At 44.9% G+C, this 26964-nt stretch overlaps 1 protein-coding gene across 4 annotated transcripts in view; it reads right to left on the bottom strand.

The window, feature by feature from the left end:
• The window catches only part of FAM149A (family with sequence similarity 149 member A), a 348769-nt gene that overhangs the window by 45856 nt on the left and 275949 nt on the right, over window positions 1-26964 (bottom strand). For 2 of the 4 annotated variants that reach the window (XM_069200080.1, XM_069200098.1), the window contains exons 7-8: window positions 22719-22909; window positions 8530-8684 (exon numbers count right to left, since the gene is read on the bottom strand). In XM_069200080.1, coding sequence (XP_069056181.1) covers window positions 8530-8684; window positions 22719-22909 — 346 coding nt within the window. The remainder of the gene's footprint in view (window positions 1-8529; window positions 8685-22718; window positions 22910-26964) is intronic. The other 2 variants (XM_069200089.1, XM_069200105.1) reach the window with 1 other exon arrangement.

Here is a 26964-nt window from a genome sequence, read left to right as displayed (position 1 = left end):
CTTGGGTTTCGGCACCAAAGGTTTTGGTTGGAGCGATTTCGTCAACACCAACATGGAGGCTGTGGGCAGTCAGCTAGGAACCGAGGTTCGAACCGAAATTGAGACGATGTCTCTGTCCTAAGTGCCACAGGCTAATGCCAAAGACAACTGCCTGGCTGTTTTCGGAACTGGGCCAGAAGGCGGGGCAGACAAAACATATTTTCAGTTATGACCATGGCCTGGTGGCAGTAGCGGACCGGTGACCTCTGACCCCTAGAAGTGGCCTCTTTTGAGTCTTGGGGTGGGTAGGAGGGTCCACAGTACTCACGGGTTGTGCCGATGTTATCTTGTGGCTTTCGATGTCCATCTGGATGCCTGAGTCTGAAAAGTCCTGGATGGAAAGGGCCTCTACTTCTAGGCAAAGATGTTCGGGGTATCGCCCGGACCCTTGTGCGCCATTTCTATTCGACGTGTCCTTTGACAGCAAAATGTTTTCTTCGACCTGAAGATCTGCAGACTTCACAAGTAGCCTCCAGTGATCAGTGGAGAGGCAAAAATTACACACCAGATGTTGACTGGTGTGGGGAAATTTACATGGCCCAAGGACACAAACAAAATGGCGTTTGTTCCATGAGGTTGGCATACCGTTCAGAGCATGTGGTAAGGTAGGCCCAAGCCGGGCGAGGTCGCCACAAAGAGTGCTTGGTCAGTGCCTAGACTGACGAATCGAGATGAGCGCTTAGATGGAAAGACACAAGTGTAAATAATACCGTCAAAGAAGATAAGAAAGATTTCAAACTGGAGCGAGTCGCAAGACTCAGTGAAGGCACACACATATGAACCCGACGGCGGAGACAAAACAATTTAACAAAGGAGTCAAGCCCATGCGCACTACCACCATGAGGAGGAGTCACTCAATCCCATGACTAAAAACACTTCTTCGAAGAAAAACAACTTGCACCACTGCGGACCCAACACTAGATGGCAGGAGCATGCAGAGCATGTGTATCTACAGCCACACATGCCATTGAACATTCAGTTTAATTTAGACAGGATAGTTTTGTGTCTCACAAGGATTACATTTGATCAGTGCAATGGGGGATCTATGATGGAAAGGGTCACAGAATCAAGTGAGCAGATAAACATTGTTGTTGTCTACTACAAAAATGCTCAAAAGTTGTACAATCTTATCTTGAAAGAAACCTGCTATATCAGAGCAAAGCTTCTGCAAGGGACGGATGGAAGAAGCAGTTGCTTCCAGATGAATAAAGAATTGTAAATTGAGAACATTTCTTGTGTAGAGTTTTTTCTAGTTAAGATAGTATCATGATAATACTTTGTCCTACCATTATATATTTACTTTTCTTATTTGCAAATTGTTTTATAGTCTATATAGCTTATTTACACCGCCATGACCTTTCAAATTTTTGCACCTCATTTTTGCCATGGTAATTTATTCTGTATACCAAGGAGCAAATGGTGAAGAATTGTGTGAAGAAGAGGCTTTTAAAGGAAGGATGGCACAGAGGGCGGACGTAATCCAATTATTAAAATGATCAATAGAAATATAAATATTCTTATGAAGACTGGGTTGAGTACTGTTTAAGATGACTGTAAACCAGTTTAGTCCACAAACAATGAAATAACTTGAAGGGTACATTACTACTACTTTTAGAGTGATTGGTCGGATTGATAGTACAAAAAAATAGCCTTATGGTCAGTTTAAGTATACTCCAGTAACAAAGGAGGGATCTATGAGGATATGTCTAGAATATATGTGGTCAAGTGTGCAGGAGCGGCCCCATGTACTTGCTGGAATAAGGCAAAACAAAACACACATTGAGAATTTCAGCGCCTGCTTTGTCCTGAACCTCATCAACATGAAGGTTGAAGTCACCCAGAAAGAATGATTAAATTGTTGGTGCTGAGATGGGCCATAGAGATAATATCCTGTACGGAGGAAATTAAAATCTTTACAGGAACAGGAGGTCTATAAAGTAGTAGAACTTTATCCAAACAGTTAGAATTCATAGTGAGAGTGAATGGCAGAAATTCCGTATGATAGCGGATTAAGAGTCCAAATAGAGACTGATAGTTTGTCTTTGTAAATGGCTGCTATATCACCACCAAGATAAGTTGTGCGGTTTATAAGCTTCAGATAACAGCCAGGAGGGATTGCCAAAGCAACATCAGGGCTGAGACGTCTTTGAGCCATATCTCAGTAATTAAAGATATATCTAGATTTAAATCACTGAGGAGACTCTGTACCTCCAGGCCAACGTTCACCATGGAGCAGGCATTAAGTGAGATAGTCTGTTTGTTCCACACGTAAGGTTAGATGACAGTGATGCACAGCTGTATTGGGGTCCCTACCAGTATAACTGCCCAAGGTAGAAGGGGTATCAGGATCCCTATGTTGGATCTTTACAAGGCATTGATTCCAAATTATAATATTAGTGTTTCTCAGTGGGGAGTTACAAAAGATAGAATCAGATCTCTGTTTACCTTTTCATCAGGTTCAACAGTAAATTGGGCCACATCCCTGGCACTGATCTGAGCATGAGTGTAGGTGGACTTGCCTGTGGTGTGCCAGTGGTGCACCTGCTGCGCTTGTCCGCTGTGCATCCATGTTGCAGCCATCCTTAAATAGGCCATGAGCCATGAATCTACAGCACTAGATGCCACGAACAGATGTCTACTAGTAAGTAACATTTTCCGTTTGATGGCATGTGTGGCTGTAGATACACATACTGTGCATAGACTGAAAAGCAGTCCCTTCATAAAGCAGTGGCTAGCGCACAGGAGTTGCAATTGTTTGGAAAAGTGTCCTAAGTATTGCTTGGGCAACATTAGCTTGTTGCCTTGTTAGTACATCTACACAATAGTGTTTTGTAAAGGTATGTGGCGTAGACCATGAAGCTGCTTTACAAATATCTGCTATAGGTATGTTTCCTTTGAAAGCCATTGAAGCACCTTTCTTCCTAGTGGAATGTGCTCTAGTTGTAGGAGGTAAGTTTCACTTTGCTTTAGCACAGCAAGTTTGAATGCATTTGACTAACCACCCAGCGATACTAGCTTTTTATATATGATTTCCTTTGTGGGACATTGAAAAGGACACAAAAAAGTTGTTTAGTTTTCCTGAACTGTTTGGTTCAGTCATAAGAACCCTTTTAACATCAAGAGTGTGTAGAGCCCTTTTTTGCCAGAGTCCAGTCGGGGATGGAAAACTGAAAGTTCTGTTGATTGATTGATATTAAACTGGGAAACTAGCTCTGGAAGGAATGTTGGATTTGTTCAAAGAACTACTTTTTCTTTGTGAATCTCGAAGATACGTTCTTCGAGAGTTAAAGCCTGGAGCTCACTGGCATGTCTAAGTAAAGTGACAGCCACCAGAAAAGCTACCTTCCATAATAGGAACTGTAAAGGACAAGAATGTAGTGGCTCAAAAGCGGGGCCCATGATCCTTGTGAGAACAATATTAAGGTTCTAGGATGGTGCCAGAGGCACCCTTGGTGGAATGACTCTTTTAAGTCCTTCCATAAATGTGTTAATGACTGGAACCCTAAATTATGAAGTATGCTGTCTATTTTGAAAGATATGCAGCTATAGCTGCTAGATGAAGTTGAATGGAAGTGTAAGCTAAATTAGCTTTTGTAAATGCAGTAAGTAACAATCTGTTGCACCGTTGGCTTGAGAGGGTCAATGTTTTTTGGTTGGCAGACAAAGAATTTCCACTTTGCTTCACAACAGTTTCTAGTTGTGGGTCTACGTGCTTCTTTAAGAAAGTCCATACATTCTTGTGGTAGTTGTAAATAACAAAATTCTATGCCCTCAGAAGCCATATTGCTAGGTTGAGTGACTTGGGGTCTGGATGTCTTATTTGTCCTTGATTCTGTGTTAGAAGGTCTGGCCTGTTGGGGAGTTTCTGGTGTGGAACTAGTGAGAGATCCAGAAGTGTTGTGATCCACGGCTGATGTGCCCACGTAGGAGCTACAACTATCATGGTAAGGGAAGATTGTTTGAGTTTCTATACTAGAAAAGGAATGAGTGGGAGAAGCGGAGAAGCGTAAGCAAAGATCCCTGACCAACTCATCAATAGAGCATTGCCTTTGGACTGAGGGTGAGGGTACCTGGATGCAAAGTTTTGTGCGGTGGCAAATAGGTCTATTTGAGGTGTTCCCCACTTCAGAAAGAACTGTTGGAGGACTTGCGGGTGGAGTTCCCAGTCTGCAAACTGATTGTCCTTTCCTGGGAGATACTGTGCCACTATGTGAATGTTGTGATGAATTGTCCATTTCCATATTGTCTGTGCAAGATGTGACAGTTAAGATGAACGTGTTTCCCCTTGTTTGTGAAGATAGTACATGGCAGTCATGTTGTCTGTATGTACTAGTACTACTTTGTATTGCAAGTGTGGAAGGAACTCCTTCATTGCTAGGAAGACTGAGTGGAATTCTAGGTGACTGATGTGTAAGGACTGTTGAGTGATATTCCATAGGCCTTGCACTGTGAGGTTGTGAAGATGAGCTCCCCAACCTTTCTGTGATGCGTCTGTAGTGAGAATGATCCGAAGCACAAGATTAAAAAAGGGCCACCCTTTCATAAGGTTTGTGGTATTCCACCATTGCAGAGAGTGATTAGGTTGGCAGTCCAACAACACTAGATCTTCCAGTTGACTCTGTGCCTCAGACTATTGACGAGAGAGACACTGGAACGCATGTGAAGTCTGGAGTGAGGTACGATGCGATACAGGATTCCATCATCCCTAGTAGGCGCATGAAAGACCTTACTGTGTATGAATGGTTTTTTTTAACTGAGAAATTAATGAGTGAAAAGTTTGAACACTTCTGAGCTGGGTAATGCTATCCCTAATTGTGTATTGAGAACCGCGCCTAGATAAGCTTGTAGCTGAAGCAGTTGGAGATGAGATTTGAGATAATTGATTGGGAATCCTAGAGTGTGTAGGAGGTTGATTGTGAGTTCAGTGCGATGTTGACATTGTTGTAAGTTGCTGGCTGTGATGAGCCAGTCGTCAAAGTAATGGAAGACATTAATGTATTGTCTCCTGAGGTGTGCAGAAACGACTGCGAGACACTTGGTGAACACTCTGGGAGCGGTTGTGACCCCAAAGGGTAAGACCTTGAACTGGTAATGTTTTCCGGCCACCACAAATCTGAGGTATTTGTGGTGTGCTGGATGAATTGGAATGTGAAAGTAAGAATCTTTTTTTATCTCTTTATTTTGTCATAAAGTTGCCTTGTTGGAGAAGGGGATTGACATCTTGAAGAGTGACCATATGAAAATGCTCTACTAGAATGTAATGGTATAACAGTCTGAGATCTAGAATGGCCTGAGTGAACCGTCTTTTTGGGGTATAAGAAAGTACAGGGAGTATACACCCGAAGCTTGATGTTTTAATGGGGCTGGCTCTATGGCCCCTTTGAAGAGAAGAGTTTGTACTTCCTCTATGTGAAAAGTGAGATGTTCTTGTGAAAGTCTGTGAGTGCGATGGGGTATATTTATTGAGGTGGAAATTAGTTCTAGACAGTAACCATTTTGGTTAACTGAAAGAACCCACTGGTCGGTGGTGGTATCTGACCACAGTGGGTAAAAAGTTTGAAGTTTTCCCCCTACAGAAGTGGTGTGTGGCAATGAAAGGTGGAGACAGTCATTGTTTGGCAGTGGAGATGAAGCCTCTAGAATTACATGCCTTTCCTCTGCCTTTATTATTGTTCCCTCTGTAGGAACGTCTATAAAATCCTCTTGTGTAGGACATAGAGGCAGTCTTTACTTGTGTGGTAGACTGGTCCGTAAAGAATGACCTAAACCCTCTTGCAAAATCTGGGCGTCGAAAATTGAAATGTTGTATTGAGGCGTGAAAGGCCCCCATTGCTTTTGCGGTTTTGTTATCTTTTTTAGTTTTTCTAAAGCTGTATCGACTTCTGTACAGATAAGATGCTCCTTAGCGAAGGGCATGATTAAAACTGCCTGCTGAATCTCTGGCTCAAATCGAGAGCATCTAAGCCAAGCATTGTGTCTAATAATGATGCTAGTATTAATGCTGTGTGCCGCTGTATCAGCAGCATCTAAGGTGCACCTGATGGAATTGTTTGTGATAGTCTTCCCTTCTGCCACAATTTCACAATCCCTTTTTTGATGCTCTTGAGGGAGATACTGAATGAGCTCTTCAATGGCATCCCTGTGCGCCCTGTCATAGCGTGCATGTAAAGCCTGTGCGTTTGCAATGAGCCATTGGTTGGATCCTTGAGCTGTGAACCTTTTGCCTTCAGCATCTAACTTTTTGCTTTCTGTATCAGGAGAGGGAGTGTCCCCTGTAGATTGGCTATTTGCTCTTTTGTGTGCAGTTGATGCAACAATAAAGTCTGGAGGAGTTTTGCGCCTTTAAAATTAAAGGATCAGTGGATGCAGCCTTATATTTTTTATCAACTCAGGGAGTAATAACTCATGCTCGCACTGGCTCCTTGAAGATCTCATCAGCATGCCGAAGCATGCTTTGCAGCACTTGTAGGAATTCACTTTCTTTATGTGTTGTGGCAGGGTGTCGGACATAAAGTCTTCTTCAATAGGATCTGTGTGCATTGTTACCTTATGAAATGCAGCTGCCCTAGCTATGACTTGCTGACATGAGGTGGAATCTTTAGGTGATGATGGTCCAGCTGGGTAGAGATCCGGATCATTAGGTGTAATAGGATCTGGATCATATTCGTCTCAGGGATCCTGGTCATCTAGGGTATGTCCTAAATCCTGTGTCTCTGCATAGGTGAATTTGGTGGTGCAAACCCTGTGGTTGCTGGAGGTGAAGGAGATGAGAATTAGGTGGGGTGGACTGAGGAGAAGGCTGTGGAAAAGGTGGTGTTTTATGTTAGCTAGCCTTCTTTGGCGGCAAAGAGGTATCAAGCACCTCCTGAAAAGCCAATTTCCCTTTTATAGGACAGGGGGTGTCGCTAGAATATGACCTGTTCCCTCTTGAATACAAATTTGGTGTTGATGAGCGTCCATGACTTCTAAAATTGGTTCCACCTGTGAAAGAGTGGTGGAAGACTGTCCAGAATCTGCAGGAGTGGAAATAGTATTTTTTAATTTTTTAAGCTCCGAAGTTATTGTTCAGGGTGATGGTGTTGGCACTGAAACAGTGAAGGCCACTCTTTTGGTTGTACCAAAGTGGTTGGCACCGAAGCAGGGTGTTGAGTTGGGTGATTCAGTGCTGAGGTGGTGCTTGTAGGCCCTGAGGTCACTGCTGAATATTTAACTTTGGCTTTTTTCTGTGCCGAGCGGAAAGGCGGGGCATCCGAAACAGTTTCTCGGCTCCAACCATGGCCGGAAGGCAGTGGCGGACCAGTGACCCCTTTAGATGTGATTTTTACAGTCCTGGGTGCGGGGACCTTAGTACTCATGTTCTGCGCCGACTGCAACTCTTGGCCCTTGATGTCAAACTGAACGTCTGAGTCTTGGATTGAAAAGGTCTCCTCTTCCTGTGGTTCCTCATGAGCATGATCCTCCCCGAAAATATCTGGGTTGTCATCTTGACTCAGGGATGCCAAGCTCTTCTTTCCTGTAGCATCTTTTTTGATCAAAAGATCGACAGGCGTCACAGGTTTCCTCAATGTGGTCAGGAAAGAGACATAAATTACGCACCTGGTGTTGATTAGTGTGTGAGAACTTGGAATGACATTGAGGGCAAAAATGAAATGGAGTCCAATCCATCATGTCTACAGCACAGGCAGAAGTGTAGTGTAGGATGTAGGCCTAAAAAGGGGTGGGAATGCCCCAAAGGGTGAGGGGTCAGTTTCTAGAGTGAAAATCGAACCGAGGTTACAGTATGAGATAAAAACATGGTAGAAAACAATACTGTCGCAGAAAGGGAGACGTAGAGAAAACTGGTTTAGGACTGTATGGAGCTGAGAACTCGGAGTGAGAGGAACACACGCCGAACCTGACGGAGGAGAAAAACAACCTAACAAAGGACTCAGTACCCATGTGCACTATCACTGACAGGAGAGGGAACTCAATCCCGTGACTTGAAAACATTCTTCGAAGAAAAACAAGTAGTAGCATTCCGAACCCAACTCTAGATGGCGAGCTTATGCACAGCATGTGTATCTACAGCCACACGTGCCATCGAACACATATTTCTATCTTTTATCCAAACCCACTCCTGTTGATAATATTGTACAAAGTTGTATTTCTTCCATCTCCAAAATAAGCTGCTTTTGAAGGTCACAGATCTCATAAAGCCCATATCCTTTTGCATTATGGGTAACCCTGGGCAAAACCGAATTTTGTTTTTGTTACCTGCAGTTGTTTTGTTGCAATGGGAGAAATCTAATCATTTCTTGGGAAGGTAGATATGTCTTACCCTTTCCAACTTGTGATTATATATTCAAGTTGGTAATTCACTCATCCCATCCAGAGTAGGGGCTCAGCATCTGAGACGTAGTCTTGCGCCTTACACTTAGGATCCAATGTACAACAAAAGCAACACATAATAGCATAAAATCCAACAGCAAATGTTTGTATCCTTTTATTTACCTGAGTTGGAGTAAAATGAGATCCAAAGGATATACTTCTTGCCTCTGAGCCCCTTGATGGCGGGACACCAGAATCTGCAAGCACACGGGAAACTGGGATCTGCAACACTTTGTTTCCAGCACCTTTCAGCTTCTTCGTTTCACTGTCATCTTCTGCTACAGCGACCACAAAACAGTACAGGTTAACACATTTAATTTACAGAACAACCACTTTTTTCTAAGTATTGTTGACCCCTTAAGATGTGTTTGCCTGTGCAAACTGTGCTCTGCAAATATGCTTAGAGAGACTAATCAACTTGCAACATCAAGGAATGGCAATGTCTGCAAACACTAAACAAATAAAAAAATTCTTTATTCAAAAGACAGCATCTCTAGAGTAGAATTCTGTGGAATAGGATGCAAATTTACATTTCAATTGTCAGGAATCACAATAGGGCATTGTAGGAAAGTGCCCTCTGTCTTGGCATGGTTACCCCAATTTTCTGCTTGTTGTAAGTGTGTTTGACTGTGTCTACTGGGTTCCTGCTAACCAGGACCCCAGTAGTTTTGCTCTCTACTCTAAATTGTACCTTTTCTTCCCACAATTAGCATACTGGTCCCCCCATGTAGGTCCCTAGTGTATGGTTCCTAGGTACCCAGGGCATTGGCGTGAACCGGGTGCTCGCATCTGGTTTCACTACAGGCCACTACACCAGGTCACTGTAAGTCACCCCATGGGAATGTCCTCTCAGCCTAGAGGGCATGGTGCAGGTATCTGTGTGTGAGGGCACCCCTGGACTTCGTGAGTGTGGGGATGCTATTTTATATGTGTACTGGACATAGGTCACAACTTGTGTCCAGCTACATAATGGTAACTCCGAACCTGGGCATTTTTGGTATCAAACATGTCGGAATCATACCTCAATACTAAGTATTGGTGGAAGTATGATTCCATGCACTTTGGGGGCTCCTTAGAGGTGCTACCACCAGTCTTACAGGGTTTTCCGGGCAGCCCAGCTGATGCCACCCCTCAGATAGGTTTCTGCTCTTCTGCTACTTGATCTGATCAAGCCCAGGAAGGCAGAACAAAGGATTTCCCTTGGGAGATGGAGATAACACCCTCTCCCTTTGGAAAGAGGTGTGACTTGCTTGGGAGGGGTCGCCTCCCAAGCCACTGGTTTGCTTTGAAGGGTACATTTGGTGCCTTCCATGCATAAATCAGTCCACACCGGTTATGGGACCCCCACTCCCTGCTCTGGCACAAAACTAGACAATGGAAAGAGGAGTGACCACTCCCCTATCCATCACCAACCCAGGGGTGGTGCCCAGAGCTCCTCCAGAGGGTCCCTGGGTTCAGCCGTCTTGATTCTAAGGTTGGCAGGGAACTCTGAGAGCATCTGAGTGGCCAGGCCAGGCAGGTGATGTCAGAGCCCCCTCCTGATAGGTGCTTACCTTGTTAGGTGACCAATCCCCCTTTCAAGGCTATTTAGGGTCTCTCTCTCTTGGGTGGGTCCTCAGATTTGGCTTGCAAGATTTCAGCAGGACTCCTCTGCAACCTGTACTTCGACTTCTGGCCTCCAGAACTACTACTAGAACCTAAAGAACCTGACAAGCTGCTTCCAAGAAGAAAGGACTTTTCAGCAACATTGTTTCCAGGGCTTCTGTCATCTTTGCAACAAATTCCTCACTGTGCATCCTCAGAAGACTGCAACTCTTCAGCCTGCAAGAAGAAGAAGGAATTTCCCTTGGAGTGAAGGAGTCACTTCCCTGCAACCGCAGGCACTTGCAACAGGCGATGACTGACTGTGTGGATCCCCTCTCCTGCTGAGCTGCATGGATCATGCATCATGGGTGGTAGTCCGGAGTAGTCCTCCTGGTCCTCTTTGCCAGCTGTTCAATTTTGGTGGAGGTAAGCCTTTGCCTTCCCACGCAGGACAGTACCCCCGTGCACTGTGTCTCTTGCAGCTGCCAAGGCTTGTTTGCACCTCCTCCAAGGGATCTTCATGCAATGTGTAGCTCTAGCCCCCAGCACGCCATACTGCAAAGCAAAGCCTCCTGCATGGTTCTCCTGCGGCGTGGGATCCACTTCTGTAGTGCTGAGGGGGCTCCTTCAGCGACTCCTGTGTCCCAATCCTGTGGGACTGCTGTGGGTGCTGCCTCTGCTCCTGTGGACTCACTGTGATTCTGAGGATCCACTGTGACTCTCCCTCATGGGTTGAGTCCTCCTGGGCCTTGCTGGTCCCCGGCATTACCTCTTTTCCACTAACCATAAGTTTGCCTTTGCCAATGCTTGTTGGTAGAAGTCCTTCACCAACACCCGTCTGCAATCTTCCTTCCGGTGTGGGACATCTTCTGCATCCATCTGGAACTCTTCTCCGGCTCCTGGGCTGCAGTGCTGACCTGTTCTTCAGTACTGTCGACCAACTCCTGCATCCACAGCTGGGTGGGTAGTATCTCCTCCTCCTGGACTTCACTGTGTCTCTTGGACTTGGTCCCCTCTCTCCACATCTCTTCTTTATTCAGGATCTACTGCTGGTTTTCTTGCAATGTTCTCTGGGTGTCTTCTATTTCTTCTTTTCCTCCCTTTGGGTGGTTTGGGAAAAATCCAGTGTTTTACTCCTGCATTCCTGGTCACTGGGGGGTACTGTGTTACTTACTTTTGTGGTTCTCTAGTACTCCCAGCTTCCCTCTACACATCTTACCTAGTTGGGGGTACCTTGTTCGCATTCCTTTTTTTTAGTATACGGTTTGTGTTCCCCCTATGGTCACTACTGGTTATTACTGTTTGCACTGTTTTCTAACTTTTTCTATGCCTATTTCTGATTGCTAGTGAATATATTTAGTGTATTACTTACCTCCTAAAGGTGGGTCACCTGTCTAGTATTTTGTGGTGATTTGTGCCTAAAATAAAGTACCTTTATTTTTGTACAACTGAGTGTTTTCTTTCATGTGTGTAAGTACTGTGTGACTACAGTGGGACTGCATGAGCTCTGCATGTCTCCTAGATAAGCCTTGGCTGGTCATCCACAGCTAACTCTAGAGAACCTGGCTTCTAGACACTGCCTACACCTCACTAAGAGGGGATACCTGGACCTGGTATAAGCTGTAAGTACCATAGGTACCTACCACACACCAGGCCAGCTTCCTACAGTCATTGTTTGTTCTCAGCAGATGCAAGGTCCAGTGAGCAAAGTAAATTCCCATCCTACCACTGCACACTTCTTAAAATAGAACAACATTGCTATAGTTACCAATATCATATGTTCTCTATCTACTCATACATCAGTAAAAGTATAAAGCTATTGTAGTTGAAAGAAGACCTAAAGACCATTAAATTTAGGTTCCAAGTCATTTTATAGTGAGTTTTTAAAGGAAGACGGCCACAAGCTGAAATGAGGGCTGTATTTTGTCAAATGCAGTAAGAAAGACAATTTCTTAAGATTTCAGATTGTCCTCCCTGAACAATGATCAAAACCATAACATCCACTGATTTCATGTATACCTAAGGTGCGATTGGCATCAGGACTAAACCTCACAAGATGTTTATAAATACATTCAGAGAGCTATTTGTGATCACTACTTAAGGTCTGATTTAGAACTTGGTGTACATGTTATGTGATCTATCCGGTTATGGATATCCTGTCACCCAAAAATCTAAATTCCATAGAATATAATGGGATTTAGATTTTTGCAGACAGGATATCCATCACTGTTGTAATGGAGTAACCCATCCATTGAGTTCTAAATCGAGCCTCCAGTCAGTATATTACCTGGTGGCCAAAGCTTTTTTTTGTGACTTATGCCCAATGATAAGTCCCCAATCATGTTCACCTTTTTATTGCCGCTGTAAAGGCTTAGGCTTACACTATGGTAAGATTCAAAAGAGAAAACACTGCAGTGTCTTTACTGGGTGGGTGACTCTGGAAATAGGAAAACTATGAAAAACAGTTAGGGGGTGTGGGCCAATAGCATATGCAGGGCTTCTTAGCCAAAGCTGGGAGTAGGTATCATGTGGAGAGCTATGTTCTCTCTGAAACGACACAAATCACCTCTCACACAGTGAAATTGTTGCTCAATCATCCAAACCATTGTCATTTTTAAAACTGATTACAATCATGCATTACTCACAGAAGCCACATAACACTCCCTGATGCCTCTGAAAACCCTCCTTCACTCCACTGCACATTCAACAGCAAACACCAAGCAATATGAACACATAATCTCCGGTCTGAGATACTTCCCATGGCTACCACAGTAGAAAAGGATTATATTCAAACTCACCATAATGACTTTTAAGGCCCTGAAACCTGACTAACTCACCTAGCTTCACTCATCTAAACATCTCTCGTGAGACCAGTCATTTGAGGAATAAAGACGCCTTCCACCTTGAATTCAAGAAATTAACAACCTAACAAGAGTTCCCATTGCTAAGAAACTCCCACCCAGATGAGATCAGACAAGATGACAGCCTTGGCACCTTCAAAAAATACTCAAACTCCTTCTCTACAAACAGCCTCTAAATGTATAAAATGCTCTTATTCTTATGCTTAGTCTTACAATTATTTTTGAATTAGCCCTCCTGCTCTTTCCTTTATTCATCCTCTACCCTTCTTTTTCTCTTGCACCACGTCTCCCCTACTCCAAATGAATTAACAACTCATTACTTAAATGTTTTAATCAAGACCAACCCCGGGTAGACATCTTTGTTCTCTGTAAAATGCTCCAACACCATGAGAGTAGCAGGGGGCGTGGCCAGCAAGCCATCATGGCGGATGCGTAGTCCAACCACTCTTCTCCGGCCTACGACCTTCTCCTTGAAGAGCACTGCCTGTGGGGCCTGGGCACCCCAGCAACCCTGGTGAACCCTATGGCACAGCTGCACTGGGTGAGACATTGGTGCCAGGGGCGGTGATCAGAAGCAGAGAAGCAGATCGGCCCAAGCCGCAGCCACCATTAAGACCTCCCTGCCAAAGAGTGGTGGTTCCCCAGGGCAGGTGGGGATTCAACCTGGGCGGACACACTGCGCTGCCTGTAGGAGCAAGGACAGTACCCGGGAGCCTCCCTACATGAACAACACTTGCTGTGCCTACTGAGCCTGAAACGGAGGGACTCTGCAGTGCAGGGAAGAGGAAAACAGTCAGGGCCTTGCTGGACGGGGCTGCGACCTGACCTGCTTGGCCGACTTCCAGTAGCCCCTGTATTGAAGGCAGAGCTGGGCCGACACCGTAGAGGGCCGATCACTAGGGCAGGCGCCCCCTCTGATTCCCTTGATTGTGGTAACGCTGAGCGAGCAGACTGGGTGAAACTGCTGAGTGCCGCAGCTCCACCGTGTGGCGGCTGCTTTGGACCACTCCCAAACTGAGAACAGTGCCTGATAGACAGAGGAAGCAGGAAGGAGAGAGGTCGGAATTAGAGGCCCGGACTGCACTTTGGCCTGTGACTTATGGTTGTCCCTGCTGCTGTAGGGAGACAAAAGAGAAGAGAGTCCAACTCACATCCAAGCCCTGCTGAAACCAGTGAGTGAAATGGCATTAGAATAATACTAAGGGAACCGCAACACTGACCATCTGGACCTAGTGGCCAGAGTTGGATGCTTGGAACTGAATACCCCTGTCTCCTTTGGAGGAACTGCATCGCTGTGGAGGCTTAAAGGGAAATGCTACAGGTTTGCTTAGACAAATGAATGTGGGGTGGCCTTGGGGAGACAAACTCTAGCATCAGCACATCCGGAGAAGATACTAGCAGTGGCAACAGGTGCCCCATGACTTGGCCTGGAAACGGACTACTATGCTCCCACAAGGGCTTACTGCTGAAAGCCATGAGTGCACCCTTTCTCAGGAGGTGTGAGAACTCCAGGACCCCTAGGGAACAAAGAACATGACCTCTAGATGCAAGGCTAGTCTCCCCAGCCCCTTTGGGTGCCAGGCACTGAAGGAGTTATCCTTTGGGAGGCCACTGATATACAGCAGAGGTGTTGCCCACAGGACACCCATATAGTATTAAGCAGTAAACCAGAAAACAACTTGGCAGGGCAACCAACCAGCAAGATTGGAGGCCAAGCAAATCTGTGTACTACTTGGTAGGTATGGGGAAACTCAAGGCCAAACAGACAAATGCCATGGCGGTGGCACCAGACCCAGATCGGATCAGAAAGGGAGACACTGAGGACCCAGAATAGGTGGCCCTGATGCTGCAGGCACAATTTGGCAGAATCTTAGCAGCCATTGCCAATATGAAGGCCGTACTACAGCAAGATATTGAAACTGTATCATTGAGGCTCAGCCTTTTGAGAGCGGAACACCACAAATTGGCAGACAGGTTGAAGGAAGTAGAACTAGGACTGGGAGAGGTACAACTGGTGCAGGCAGACCTGGTGCGTCAAGTGGCAGCACTAACAGATAGAGTATGTACCCTAGCATACAGGGCTGAAGACGCAGAAGGTCGCAATCTGCAAAATAATGTACACATAGTGGGTCTACAAGACGGCACTGAAGCTACGGGCATGGTGGCATACCCTGAGAAGTGATGCAAACGGAGGTGGCCCTGAATCGCCTGACACAGTTCTTCACCCTCAAACGGGTGAACAGTGTGCTAGCCCAGCCACCAGCCTCTAGCCATTGCCCCACCCAGTGGTGGTAATGCTCCTTCATTTCTGAGACAGAAACACTCTACTACAGAGGGCAAGAGATGGCCCCTATACCATTGGGAATGCTATTCCTGGACTACACTGCTGTTGTTCAGACAAAAAGGACCTCGTATATGGAAGTAAAATGGGCGCTCAGGGAGGAAAGGATCCAATACTCTCTGATGTTCCCAGCAAATTTGAAGATCATCCTAGATGGCAAAACTAATTTCTGTGATGACCCCAAAGCGGCATGGAACTGACTAGACACCTACAAAACAGGACTAACCCCATCAGGCTCCTGGGCTGACATAAGGGAGAGCACATGTGGATCAAGAAAGGGTCCCGGAAGCACTGGAACAAGAGTGCCACTAAGAAACCAACTAGATCAGAGGCAGAGTGAGAACAGGCAGCAGCCCTGCAGGCAGCAACAGAAATCCTGGCACGAACAGGATAGGAGTCCGATCGGGACTCGAGGTCTGACAAGAGATCGACAGATTATGATGCTGAGGGATCAATCCTAGCGCGAGAAGACATGTCAGCAGGTACTCCTCAACTGGTGGAGGAACTAATCTGATATTGAAAGCCAACACTCAAAGATTGGATAACTGGATGCTATTAATGGTTTGTGAGCCCTTGGGGGCTGTGCTGCTTCGGGGTCTGCCTCTGCTCGGCACTGCCCCTCAAGAGGATGTGGTGCTGGGAAGTGGACAATTCTTCCAAACAGATATCCCACGGTTACGTAACCTGCTGAAGTGGGACCCAGATCACGCACCCCCCCCCCAGGTGACCCTGACACATGTCCGCCGAAATGGACTCCTGACCTCTCCTGTACTCCATCACCTACACCGACAAGGGTTGTGTGGAGACTAGATTTTAATGCTATTTCTTGGTTGTTACAAGTTTGGGCAGCCAGCCGTTACTGAGCGGCCCTGGGAAAGGGAAGTTCACTGTTGGGGCATGTATTATTTTTGGTCTCCGGGGAAAAATAGTTCAAGAGTGGAGCATTGTCTCTTGATGAGGAGTCGGTAGGGACCATGAGTACTACACATACATACTACTATGGCCAACACGAATTCAGAACTGAGGTGTATGTCCTGGAATGTGAGGGGAATTGGATCTGCCATGAAGAGACATTGGGGGTTATTCTAACTTTGGAGGAGTGTTAATCCGTCCCAAAAGTGACGGTAAAGTGACAGATATACCACCAGCCGTATTACGAGTTCCATAGGATATAATGGACTCGTAATACGGCTGGTGGTAAATCCGTCACTTTTCCGTCACTTTTGGGACGGATTAACACCTCCTCCAAAGTTAGAATAACCCCCAATGTCTCTTCATGGCAGATCCAATTCCCCTCACATTCCATAGGGGGTTATTACAACTTTGGAGGAGGTGTTAATCCGTCCCAAAAGTGACGGTAAAGTGACGGATATACCACTAGCCGTATTACGAGTCCATTATATCCTATGGAACTCGTAATACGGCTGGTGGTGTATCCGTCACTTTACCGTCACTTTTGGGACGGATTAACACCTCCTCCAAAGTTGTAATAACCCCCATAATGTCACGAGAACAGATACTTGAGATACCAGGGGGTAAACATTGCCATGCCAGAGACCCACCTAACGGGGGTTAAAGTGGACCATTTATGCAGTAGGTGACACAAACAAATATACTCTACCTCCTATTCTGCATATGCCCAGAGAGTGTTGATATGGGTTAAAGCTGGGACACCCTTTGAGCCTTTGCAGCCGCTGACAGATACTGAGGGGAGGTATGTACTGGTTAAGGGTAGGCTTTTAGGATGAGAAGTGACACTAGGAAGCATATATGCTCCTAACCATGACCAACTGCTTTTTCTGCACACACTGTGAACCCCACTCGGACCAATGATAAATGGATATTTGATAGCGGGTGGGGATTGTAATTGCGCCATAATTGTGCTGTTAGATCGCTTCACCCCCCCCTCCCATTGCCAGGGGCGTCCACCCGTAAGATAGCAAATAGTTTTAGAGGCTGCCTTCAACAGTGGGAGTTAACAGATATACGGCATTCACAAATTGGGGAGGAACAGGACTACTCCTTCTATTCCCACATCTATGCTCTACACACTAGACTAGATCAGATCCTCTGTTCGGGGGGATTGTGCCAATAGCCTACATTTACGGAACACCTAGGACGTACATTTTCCGATCACAGCCCCTTGCTTATGGGGCTCCGACTGACAGACGATAGATTGGAAATCCTGACATTGAGTCTCCAGCCGGCGGTGCTGGTGGACCCATGTTATAAGGAAATGCTACGGACAGCCACTGTATTTTTTTTTTTCACAAATCAGCATACAGTGTTGTCCACCCTTTATGAGCGGGAGGCCTTTAAGCTGGTTATCCAAGGATGGTGCATGGGGCAGTCTGTAGGAGTTAGCAGAGACCTTAACACAGAACTACACACACTACACACTGTAAGACTGAAAACAACTTAGGGCTTGACCCAGTCCAACATAAACTCTTACATGACACCAAGGAACATTACTATACAGTTTTGGAGAAATTGCGCTCCCATGATTACAAAAACTATGTTGAAAGAACACATAAGGAGGAGGGCAAATCAAGAAGGTTGCTAGGGTGGATGATCAGACGTGAACAGAGAGGAGCATCCATAATTAACCTGACATCGGTTATGGGAAATTATATTTAGACAATACTACGAGTCCTTTTATGGCAATCCAACAGCCATCCTAGAATAACTCACGGGCGACATTCTGGGATTGTCTTCCCCTCCCAACGTTACCATGTGAGCTGCGAGAGAACATAGGTGGCCCAATGACTTCTCCTGAGATAAGGCAGGGTATTAAAGACATGGCCACAGGGAAGACCCCTGTCCCCCATGGACTGCCAACAGAGTTCTATGCGACATACGTGGACTTATTGGCCCCTAGATTAATGACGCTACACACTGACTCCTTGAAAGCAGGCTACCTACCGGATAATACTCGTAGCGCAACTCTTATTCCTCTCCCCAAGACCAGGAACCATGACGCGCTGGTTACTGCCTTTTGCCCATTGTCCATGCTTAATTTAGATTTTAAAACCTTGAGCAAGGTCCTTGTTACCAGATTGCTCCCTCACATATCAGATCTGATCCACAGGGACCAGAATTGTTTTATTCTGCTCCGTAATACATCCCTCAATCTTAGGATATTGTACCATCTTCTTTCCCATCCTGAAGTCCAGAAACTACTGACTCTGCTTATGTCAGTCAACCTTGAAAAGGCCTTCGACTCAGTGAGATGGGACTACCTAATGGAGGTTATGCACCAGATGCGTATGGGTGAGGCCTGGATCCGATGGGTGACCTTACGATGCTTGAGACCAACGGCATAAGTTAAGACTGGCACCACCATCTTATGAGGTCTCCTGGGGTACAAGACAGGGCTGCCCACTGTCCCCCTTACTCTTTGCACTAGCCATTGAGCCACTGGTGGAAGACTTTAGGAGAAAGGAGAGAGGAAGTGGCATAACGGTAGACGGCAATGAGCATATTATCTCTCTCTATGAGGACGACCTCCTCCTTTACCTCTTCAGGGGATTGTGGGGACGGGTGAGGCAAGCAAGCATTTGGATAACTTAGGGAGGTACACGAAGCACCATCCCGCACCACAGCTGCATTCCACCGACGCCAGCACCATCAACTCCAGTGTTGTCACAAGGTGTCCATGCCTGCACCGCGACATGTGGACGCCGCACGGAGCCTGTCCCACGCTGCACCACTGACTTGGGCCTACCGATGACAGCACTTCAGCAACAATGCCACCGCTGCCTGCACTGTGATCTGGTGACACCGCACATCGCACAGCACCACTTAACACCACAGCCCTGGTCTCACTGATGCCGCTGGACTCATCACCGAGTGCCTGCCTGCACCGTGACCTGTGGGCACACCATGTCGTATCTTCCAGCTTCACACCGCAGCACCGACATCAACCACGCAGCGATCCTGACTTCATCAGCCCAGAGTTCGATATGCAACACGTGTGACTTTAATGGCCCAACGGCCCCCACACCGACCTCCGGAACTGACAGGGCGATGCCAGAGGCGCCACTCTCTGGATCTCATCGCGAGGATCACGACACCCTGCAATTCCAAAGGTACTGTTTGCGGGCCTTCCTGACACCGTAGCTGGCCCGCGACACCGCAGCCGGCCTGAACTGTTGGATTTATTGTTCGCAATGCTGTGATAGGCCCAGACGGAGCTAACGACTTCAAGGAACTGTATATTCAAGTTCATTCTTGCAAAATTCATTTCTTTATTAAAGTATGTTGGAATTCTCATGTTTTAGTCTTGTTTTACATAGATAAATATTGGTTATTTTTCTAAAACTGCTACGGTGTCCTTTTGTAGTGTTTTCACTGTATTACTGTGTGTTATGTGCAAATGCTTTACACAATGCTTCTGAGATAAGCCTGATTGCTCATGCCAAGCTACCAAGGGGGTGAGTAGGGGTTATCTGATCCTAGTATCTCCCTTATACTGATTAGAGTGAGGATCCCTGCTTGGACAGGGTGCAAACTGACTGCCAACTAAAGACCCCATTTCTAAAAAAAAGTATTTTATAGAACCAATATGTATGTGCATGAAGGGGAAGTGCAAGGGTGAACAAGTCTGTAATACGATTGTATTGTATAATCTGTTTTAATAACACCAAATACTAATAAAAACCATGAGAGTAGCATAGAGCCTTAAATAAATAAACGAACTGTCTCTGTTGATCCATAGGGCCCCAGGTATTTGCCGATAGTCTCTGTCACTCCTGCACCTTAAGACAATATACTTTAGGGTTAATGTCCTTGGGGCGCAAATGCCACATGTCCAAAAGGAATCCTAGGAATGTCCATAACAATAATGCATGCATATTACCTCTAGGAAAGGCAATCCTAGGATTTACTATTCTGTCTTGGAATCCCAACACAGTCTCCACACAGGTCTAATTGAGGGCATTTATGCTCGAATAAATTAATCTTACAAAAAGATGTGTTTGCCCATCGGAGGTCTGTAGATGATGTTGGCCACCTGGCTTCAGGAAATGAATATTAAGCCAAAACGATATGTTTATAGTTGTACTCCATAGTAATCTTTGAAATTTGTAAAACAGGGCAGAAAGAGCGTAAGCTTCAAGTAGCAATGTTGTGGTTGCTGTGAGGAAGGATCAACCTGTTCCTAATGTTGCTGTTTTTCAGAGACTTTAAATGAAGTACTAGAACCAGGGAGGATAGTCTTCTCGAGTGCTGTTAGCAGTTACAAAGTTTGCACTTGAAAATGTGAGTGATTTAGCTGTACCCTTTTTCTATAACGCCTCAATGCATTTACAAACGTGCAGGCAGCCTTGTCAAGCACTATGTATCAGGGGCTGCACTAATGCATTTTAGTGTGCTGTCCGCATCACTGAACTAAAATGTATTATTCACATTTTATAGCGCCCCCCTGACCACCCCACGAGGCACGCTGATCAAGGAGCTTCATAGCAGTGAGCGTGCTGCTGGCAGCGTGAGAGCACTCACTGTGCTGCCTTAGTGTCTAGAAATACACTGCGGCTTCTTAATTATTTACAATTCGACATCTACATTACACCTCATCCTGCATAATTATTGGCACAATATGGACAGGGATTCAATCAAGCGGAGTCCGGCAGCAGCATTAGCCATTGTATCACATGTTCTGTTGGCGCTTTGTTTAATAGACAAACAAGTCCTAGAATTCAAAGGAAAAAACCTGGAGTGGAGCAACACATCACACTTGGGCCTGGGAAACTTGGCAGTTATATATTCCACCAGGCACTTCCCCACTTCCTTGCCAAGTAACACGCATCAAGGGTCAGACTAATGCACTTTACTGCTGTCTGCATCACCTCATTTAAATGCATTGGTCATGCATTATTGCACCCCCAACCACAAGGCTCTACACACTTAAATGCATTGGTCATGCATTATTGCGCCCCAAACCACAAGACTCTCGAGACGTCCTGGCTGCATTTCACCAAAGTTGCCAGTGTACTGGTGGCTAGTGGTACCAGCTGCTGGCTGCTGGTCCATGCGGTGCTGAGCTGCCGAATCCCTCTGATAAATTGTCACATTTGAGCCATGCCTGGCTGGGAGGACGGTAGAATAGTGGAATTCCATTTCAGGTTCTGCAGTACATTCAAGATCTTTTAGAGCTTCTATTGTTCAAAAGGGTGCTATTTCTGATATGTATGTTTCCATGCACTTCATTGCAAGGTTTTACTCGCAAAAAAATGTCTGTCACAAATGTGTTGGTTGAATGTCACTCATATCTACACATGGGAATGTTACACATAAGCAATCTGAAAACTTGTTAGCTCTGATCAGGTATAACTCAATGAAATATGAGTGCTTAATTTACGTCCACCTCAGTGAGCTACAGAAAGTTTGGGGAGGAGCACCAATTACCTCAGATTTCACACTGTGGGGAGTGGTGAAGAGGGTAGGAAAAAGAACATATAAAGGAAAAATATTTTTGAATGGAAGGATTAAGTGATATCCAGAGTTATTTAAAAAATAATGTCTGTTTTTTTAACCCTAATCGGGCCCTTTACGTTTAAATGTATTGCCATGAAAATGGGATTTTGCATTTTAGCATACACCGTACACGTATGCCTAGACGAACGCTAGTTATAAATTAAGCCAGTTGATTTTGAAACGTTTAGTTAACATTTCAACAGGTTGTACTTAAAAGCAATGATAGCTTTTTCACAAGCTAAGTCTTCCCTTGAAAATCTATGCTCTCCTGTTGTTTTTTTTGGTTCTCATTTGCCTTTTGTTCATAAATGTTTCTGCAGCACCGTTGCAATTGGCTAATCTTTGATGGTACAAAAACGAAATTTGAAAACAAACCCCAAGCAACAGGAGCACTGTTTGTGTGTTCAGCTGCTGACGACGAAAGTTTAAATGAACGATAAAACAACGTTGTAACATATGTGTGTTGCAAACAGGTGGCGCCATTGTGCAATGTATGAGCCACTACTCATTCTGCAAAATGTACGTGGAACATTCGGCAGCTAAACGCAGGACGCTAGGAACTGGGGAGATAGCGAGCATATGGGCAGAGTGGTATCAGTCCCAGTGGTACAGGGGCCCTCAGGAATTGTCAAGAGATTGAAAGAAACATTTGAAAGTGGTTGGCCACAAAAAAACAGCTGCGGTTTTCTAAGCTAAAATAATAAAGGCAAAATGTACCTTAGTTTCTGGTTAGGTTCCCACCCTGCAGCTACTATCAAACGTAGAGAGAGAAATAGAGTGTCTGCTCATAACTATCTGCCGCTTCCAGTCATGCCCAGTTTAGTTTCACGCTCGTAACCTCTAGTCCTAGCTGTAGCAGCCAAGCTTCCCTCTCTAATGTAAGTCTTTTCCAACCAGTTCTGCCTTTGTAGCCAACAGTACCTTTCGTGATGAGGTTTACAAACTCACAATTTCCATGTAAAAAAGCTACAAAATAAATCTGAAAAAAAGAGTAGATTCCTAACAATCTCCTGAATTGGCTGCTATATTGAAGGAAGGCAAGAGCCCCTCACCTGCAAGAGCAAGCTCCCAATCCTTCGTTATCAACTCTTCCAAACTCCGCACCACATCTCTCCACGCGTCATCGAATACTTCTGCGGCCACAGTATCTTTAATACAGGCGTTGGGAGAAATGGGTGGGATGCCGCGTTTGATCCTCCTTCGATGAAGCTGGGCTTTCTTTTGTTCCAAATTCTCATCATCACTAAAATTGTAAACACATTCAAGATCCACTATTACATGATATCGCACACTAATTACGGTTCCACAACGAAATCAAACGCACCACAAGCGAATCTGATTGATTTGGCACACAGATCAGACCTTTAGCATTTATTTTGTATATTGACTTGATTCGTTGTTAATCACATCTTTGGCCAGTCCAAAGGGGTATTTCCACGCTCACCATCAAGCTACCTGCTGTTTAGTGAATCACTCTGTCTTCTAATGAGTACTTAATTTACAATGCATGAAGGACTATTTTATGTAAAAAAATGTACACTCAGTCATCAACTTTTTGGTCACATTGATTTATCTCTTACCTGTCTCGTATGAAAAAGCAATCCCTTTTGTCATTTCTTACTTAGACGTCAGTCTGACCATAAAAAGCCTCCTAATTACTTTTTGTTCATCACACCACCTCCGCAAGGAACACAACCAGCAATATTAAAGCACTAATACCACACATTCACCTTTAACACTGCCACCGCATCAATAACATAATTGATACCAATATCAACAGCAAGATGGCCGCAAATGCCACTGGTAATACCATACCAACAGTAATAATACTGCGTCAACAATACTATCAGCACCATCAGCATGATCTACACCAATATCAACCCCCACACATCAATACCCATACCAATACCTTCATACACAAGGAGGAGAGAAAGGGAGGTTCACACACCCATACTGCCTCCCAACACATGCACCAACAACATAAAAAATAGTTACGGTTTGTGAAGACCGTCAGTACGGCACCTACACATGGGGCCTTCCCTTTACGGAATAGGTGGTCTCACACACATAATAGTGTCATGCTTCATCATTTGACCACATATCCCCACTCTGGTAAGACAATGCCACCAGAGCGGACTCATCCTCGTGGTCTGGGCTTCCCAGAGGGAGTACTCAAATGTTGTTACTCTGGATAGTTCAGGGATCCAGTTAAGAATTAAAATGACCTACAAGATCACTAAGGTCTTTCTCACCTTTAATCATGGTGTCTGTTGATAAGGTTAAAAGCAAATGATGGCCAGTGTTTGAGTACAATGACTCATACTGTCCCTTTCGTTGTTGCGGCCAACATGTTTCTGCCCTCACGATGAGCCATGCTGAAGCAGATGTCTTGATTAGAAATTATTAATGAGTGTTTATGTATTTTGAATAATGACTTATGGAGAAAATGAATAACGTATAGAAAAATAAAGCACACATTTGAAAAAGTGACCTTGAAGAATGGCCACCAGTATTCCCGAAATGTACTAATTAATGATTAATACTGATGAAATATTGAAACTGTATTAGATTAATGTAGTAATATGTCATATTTAGGGTTATTAAGTGTGTTCTTAATTATTAATTGTAGGCCTTAACTTAGCAAGTGTCTTGGCCTAGTTTTGCCAGGCCTCATGCAGAAGCTGTATTTCTTAGCATTCAATAGAAAATGCTGACAGAGTGAACTAACTGTAAAATGTTCATTGTTTTAATAAAATGCTTATCAGAAGCTTCCTGTGAGAGCCAACTAGCAGGAGACAATGTCTCTTTATTCGTAACAACTTTTGTGTAAATGTGTGTGAGATGTACTTTCCCAGGACGCGAACAATGAAGACACTGACTGGAGAGGAAGATGCAACAATTTGTTACCTGACGAGCCGGATGATGAGGACATCTGAAAGCAGACCAATCAACTTCGTGTGAAGAGCGCAATATTAGAATTCATAGATTTGGGATAGAAATATTACAGGGTAGTGTATAAACATACGATTACTTGACCAATTGGGAAATTAGGGGATAGTTTAGGTGACTTCGATATAACAACGCAACGGAGGGAAAAGACTTCAGACTAGAGAGAGATTTTCAGATTATGAGACCAGAGATCTAGAATGGCTTTGCGAGAAGGAGAGATTTGATATTCTGTCATTGGGCTCATACTCTCTGAGAGTCTGATGTTTTACTGATCGATTGATGACCTGAGGACGAAGACTGATTCTGCTTGCTGACCCATACTGTGGATAGGTAGATATGACAATGTGACTGAGTTGCATTTTTATGCTTTTTCTTTCTAGGTACCAACTGCGCTGTCTGGACAGTTTTTTAGATGTTCTTCTAAATTTGTGTTCCAAATTGTTTTGCATGAAGTCCAACATGCTGATGCTAATCTGGGTTAGTTGAAGATATTCAAATGACGACTGACAAATTGCAGGGACAATGTTTGACAAGCTATCTTGCTGAATTCTATGTATTTTATATCTCTATTGCATTTAACTCTGCTATTGGTTTGCAACGTTGCCTTAGAATGTGTTGTGATTCAAGCTTTGGTTAGATTGTGTTTCTTTCGGCGTTTTGGTCAACCAGTATTGTTCTTATATGTGTTCCATTTGATTTTGAGGTTAATCTACAAGACTTTATCAATGTTAATATAAGGGAAATAAACTTACTAAACTTTACTAAAGGTGTTGTTATTCATGGCTGAAAGGTCATGGTGCGGGACGTTTACTGACTCCATTGATTATTGATTTATTGATTACTAATGATTATTGATTATTGTGTATTGATTATTTTTTCTGTTCTGGAGCTATGGTAAGAACATCTTAAACGAGTCAAAAGGTTCATCGACCTATACTCGTCCCCTTGTAAGTTTGCTAATTAAGGACAGAAGCGCTAACAGCCATAGTTAGTCTGGGGCATTCTTCAGGGCCTAAGATCCCTGTTCGCTGAGGTGTGTGAAGAAACCTATCTTTTCCTCTTTGAAGAGACACACACTGACTAAAAAGGGGTGGGGGGCTACCTGACAATTACTCCACTTGCGGAGAGAGAGGAACAACAGAACACATTAAATCTGATCCTTACCAGAAGTGACTATGTAGGAAGCATGCAGTGAAGGCTATATCCAAGGTGGGCAAAATGTAATCCAATATCAAACACCACCCCACTGCAAACACGGTGCCCAATGGTGTACTGTAGGTGTAATTATAAACAGCAAACCATGCAATACAACATTTGCGTGAACCTGGGGGCAACAGTCCCTTAGTACATATTAGATAATACAACTGTGTATTAGAATACTTCCTTACCCTAGCTCATCAGAGTCACTGACCCCTGGTCTGGGGTGGGGATGCCGAAGAACATGCGGAACGGAATGGTTAGAGACTAACAAGTAATTAAACTGTGACAGGTACAAGCTATTTTTCAAGCTATTGAGTTGCAGTAGAGACTCTATTGGTAATGTATGGAGCCCTCCATACCTTGGACAAGCACTCTAGGGTTGGTTTGTTCTAAGGGGGGGTGTTTAATGTATTTTGGACCCCTAGCCCTCCCTTGTAACCAACCCATCTATATGGGGCTAGTTAGAGTTAGAAAACCATAAGTGTCCCCCGTGTGCGACACTTAACTGTTTTTTTAATTTTTTTATTATAATAAGATGCTTTTGAGCATATGAGCGGTAGGGATATGTTGGGGGAGAGTGCTTGAAAATAATACAGACCCCCAGCCCTCCCTCGTATCTCGTCCATTCCTATGCGTCTCTATAGAGCTTATGGTACTTAAACAACCATGCACCGGGGGGAGCCAGATCGATCCCCGCGTATATATGTCCCCCGAGGGAGGGTTGTTTGTGGGACTTACCGCGTCAAAGGGAGCATCGTTCCTTGCCACCTATTCGGTCCTCCACCCAGCCGCTATATACAGTGGGCTGGCGAGGAGAACCCCTTATATGTGTCAGCCAGGCAAGTGTCTGGCGTCCGATGGGATGCTTCATAAATGTGACACTGGTGTGCGCATCACAATGGCCTGCTGGGGGATGTAGTTACTGCGCTACGCATCAGCATGTGGGCACTAGGTGGGAGGCGGTGGAAGGAATGATAGGGGAGGTTTCAGGTGGGAGGTAGTTGGGGGAAAGGAGAGAAGGGGTAGGACCAGGTGCCGGGGGAGGAGGCAAGGGGTAAGGAAAGGGGGAAAAAAACGGGGGTAGAGAGGAAGGAAAGCGAGAGGGAACAAAAGCAGAGGGACAGAAAAATGGGAAGAGGCATAGGGTGG

The sequence above is a fragment of the Pleurodeles waltl genome, chromosome 1_2 (assembly GCF_031143425.1).
Source record: "Pleurodeles waltl isolate 20211129_DDA chromosome 1_2, aPleWal1.hap1.20221129, whole genome shotgun sequence".
NCBI lineage: Eukaryota > Metazoa > Chordata > Amphibia > Caudata > Salamandridae > Pleurodeles > Pleurodeles waltl.
Note: the sequence above shows the minus strand (reverse complement) of the source record. Positions and strands in the feature narration are given on the sequence as shown.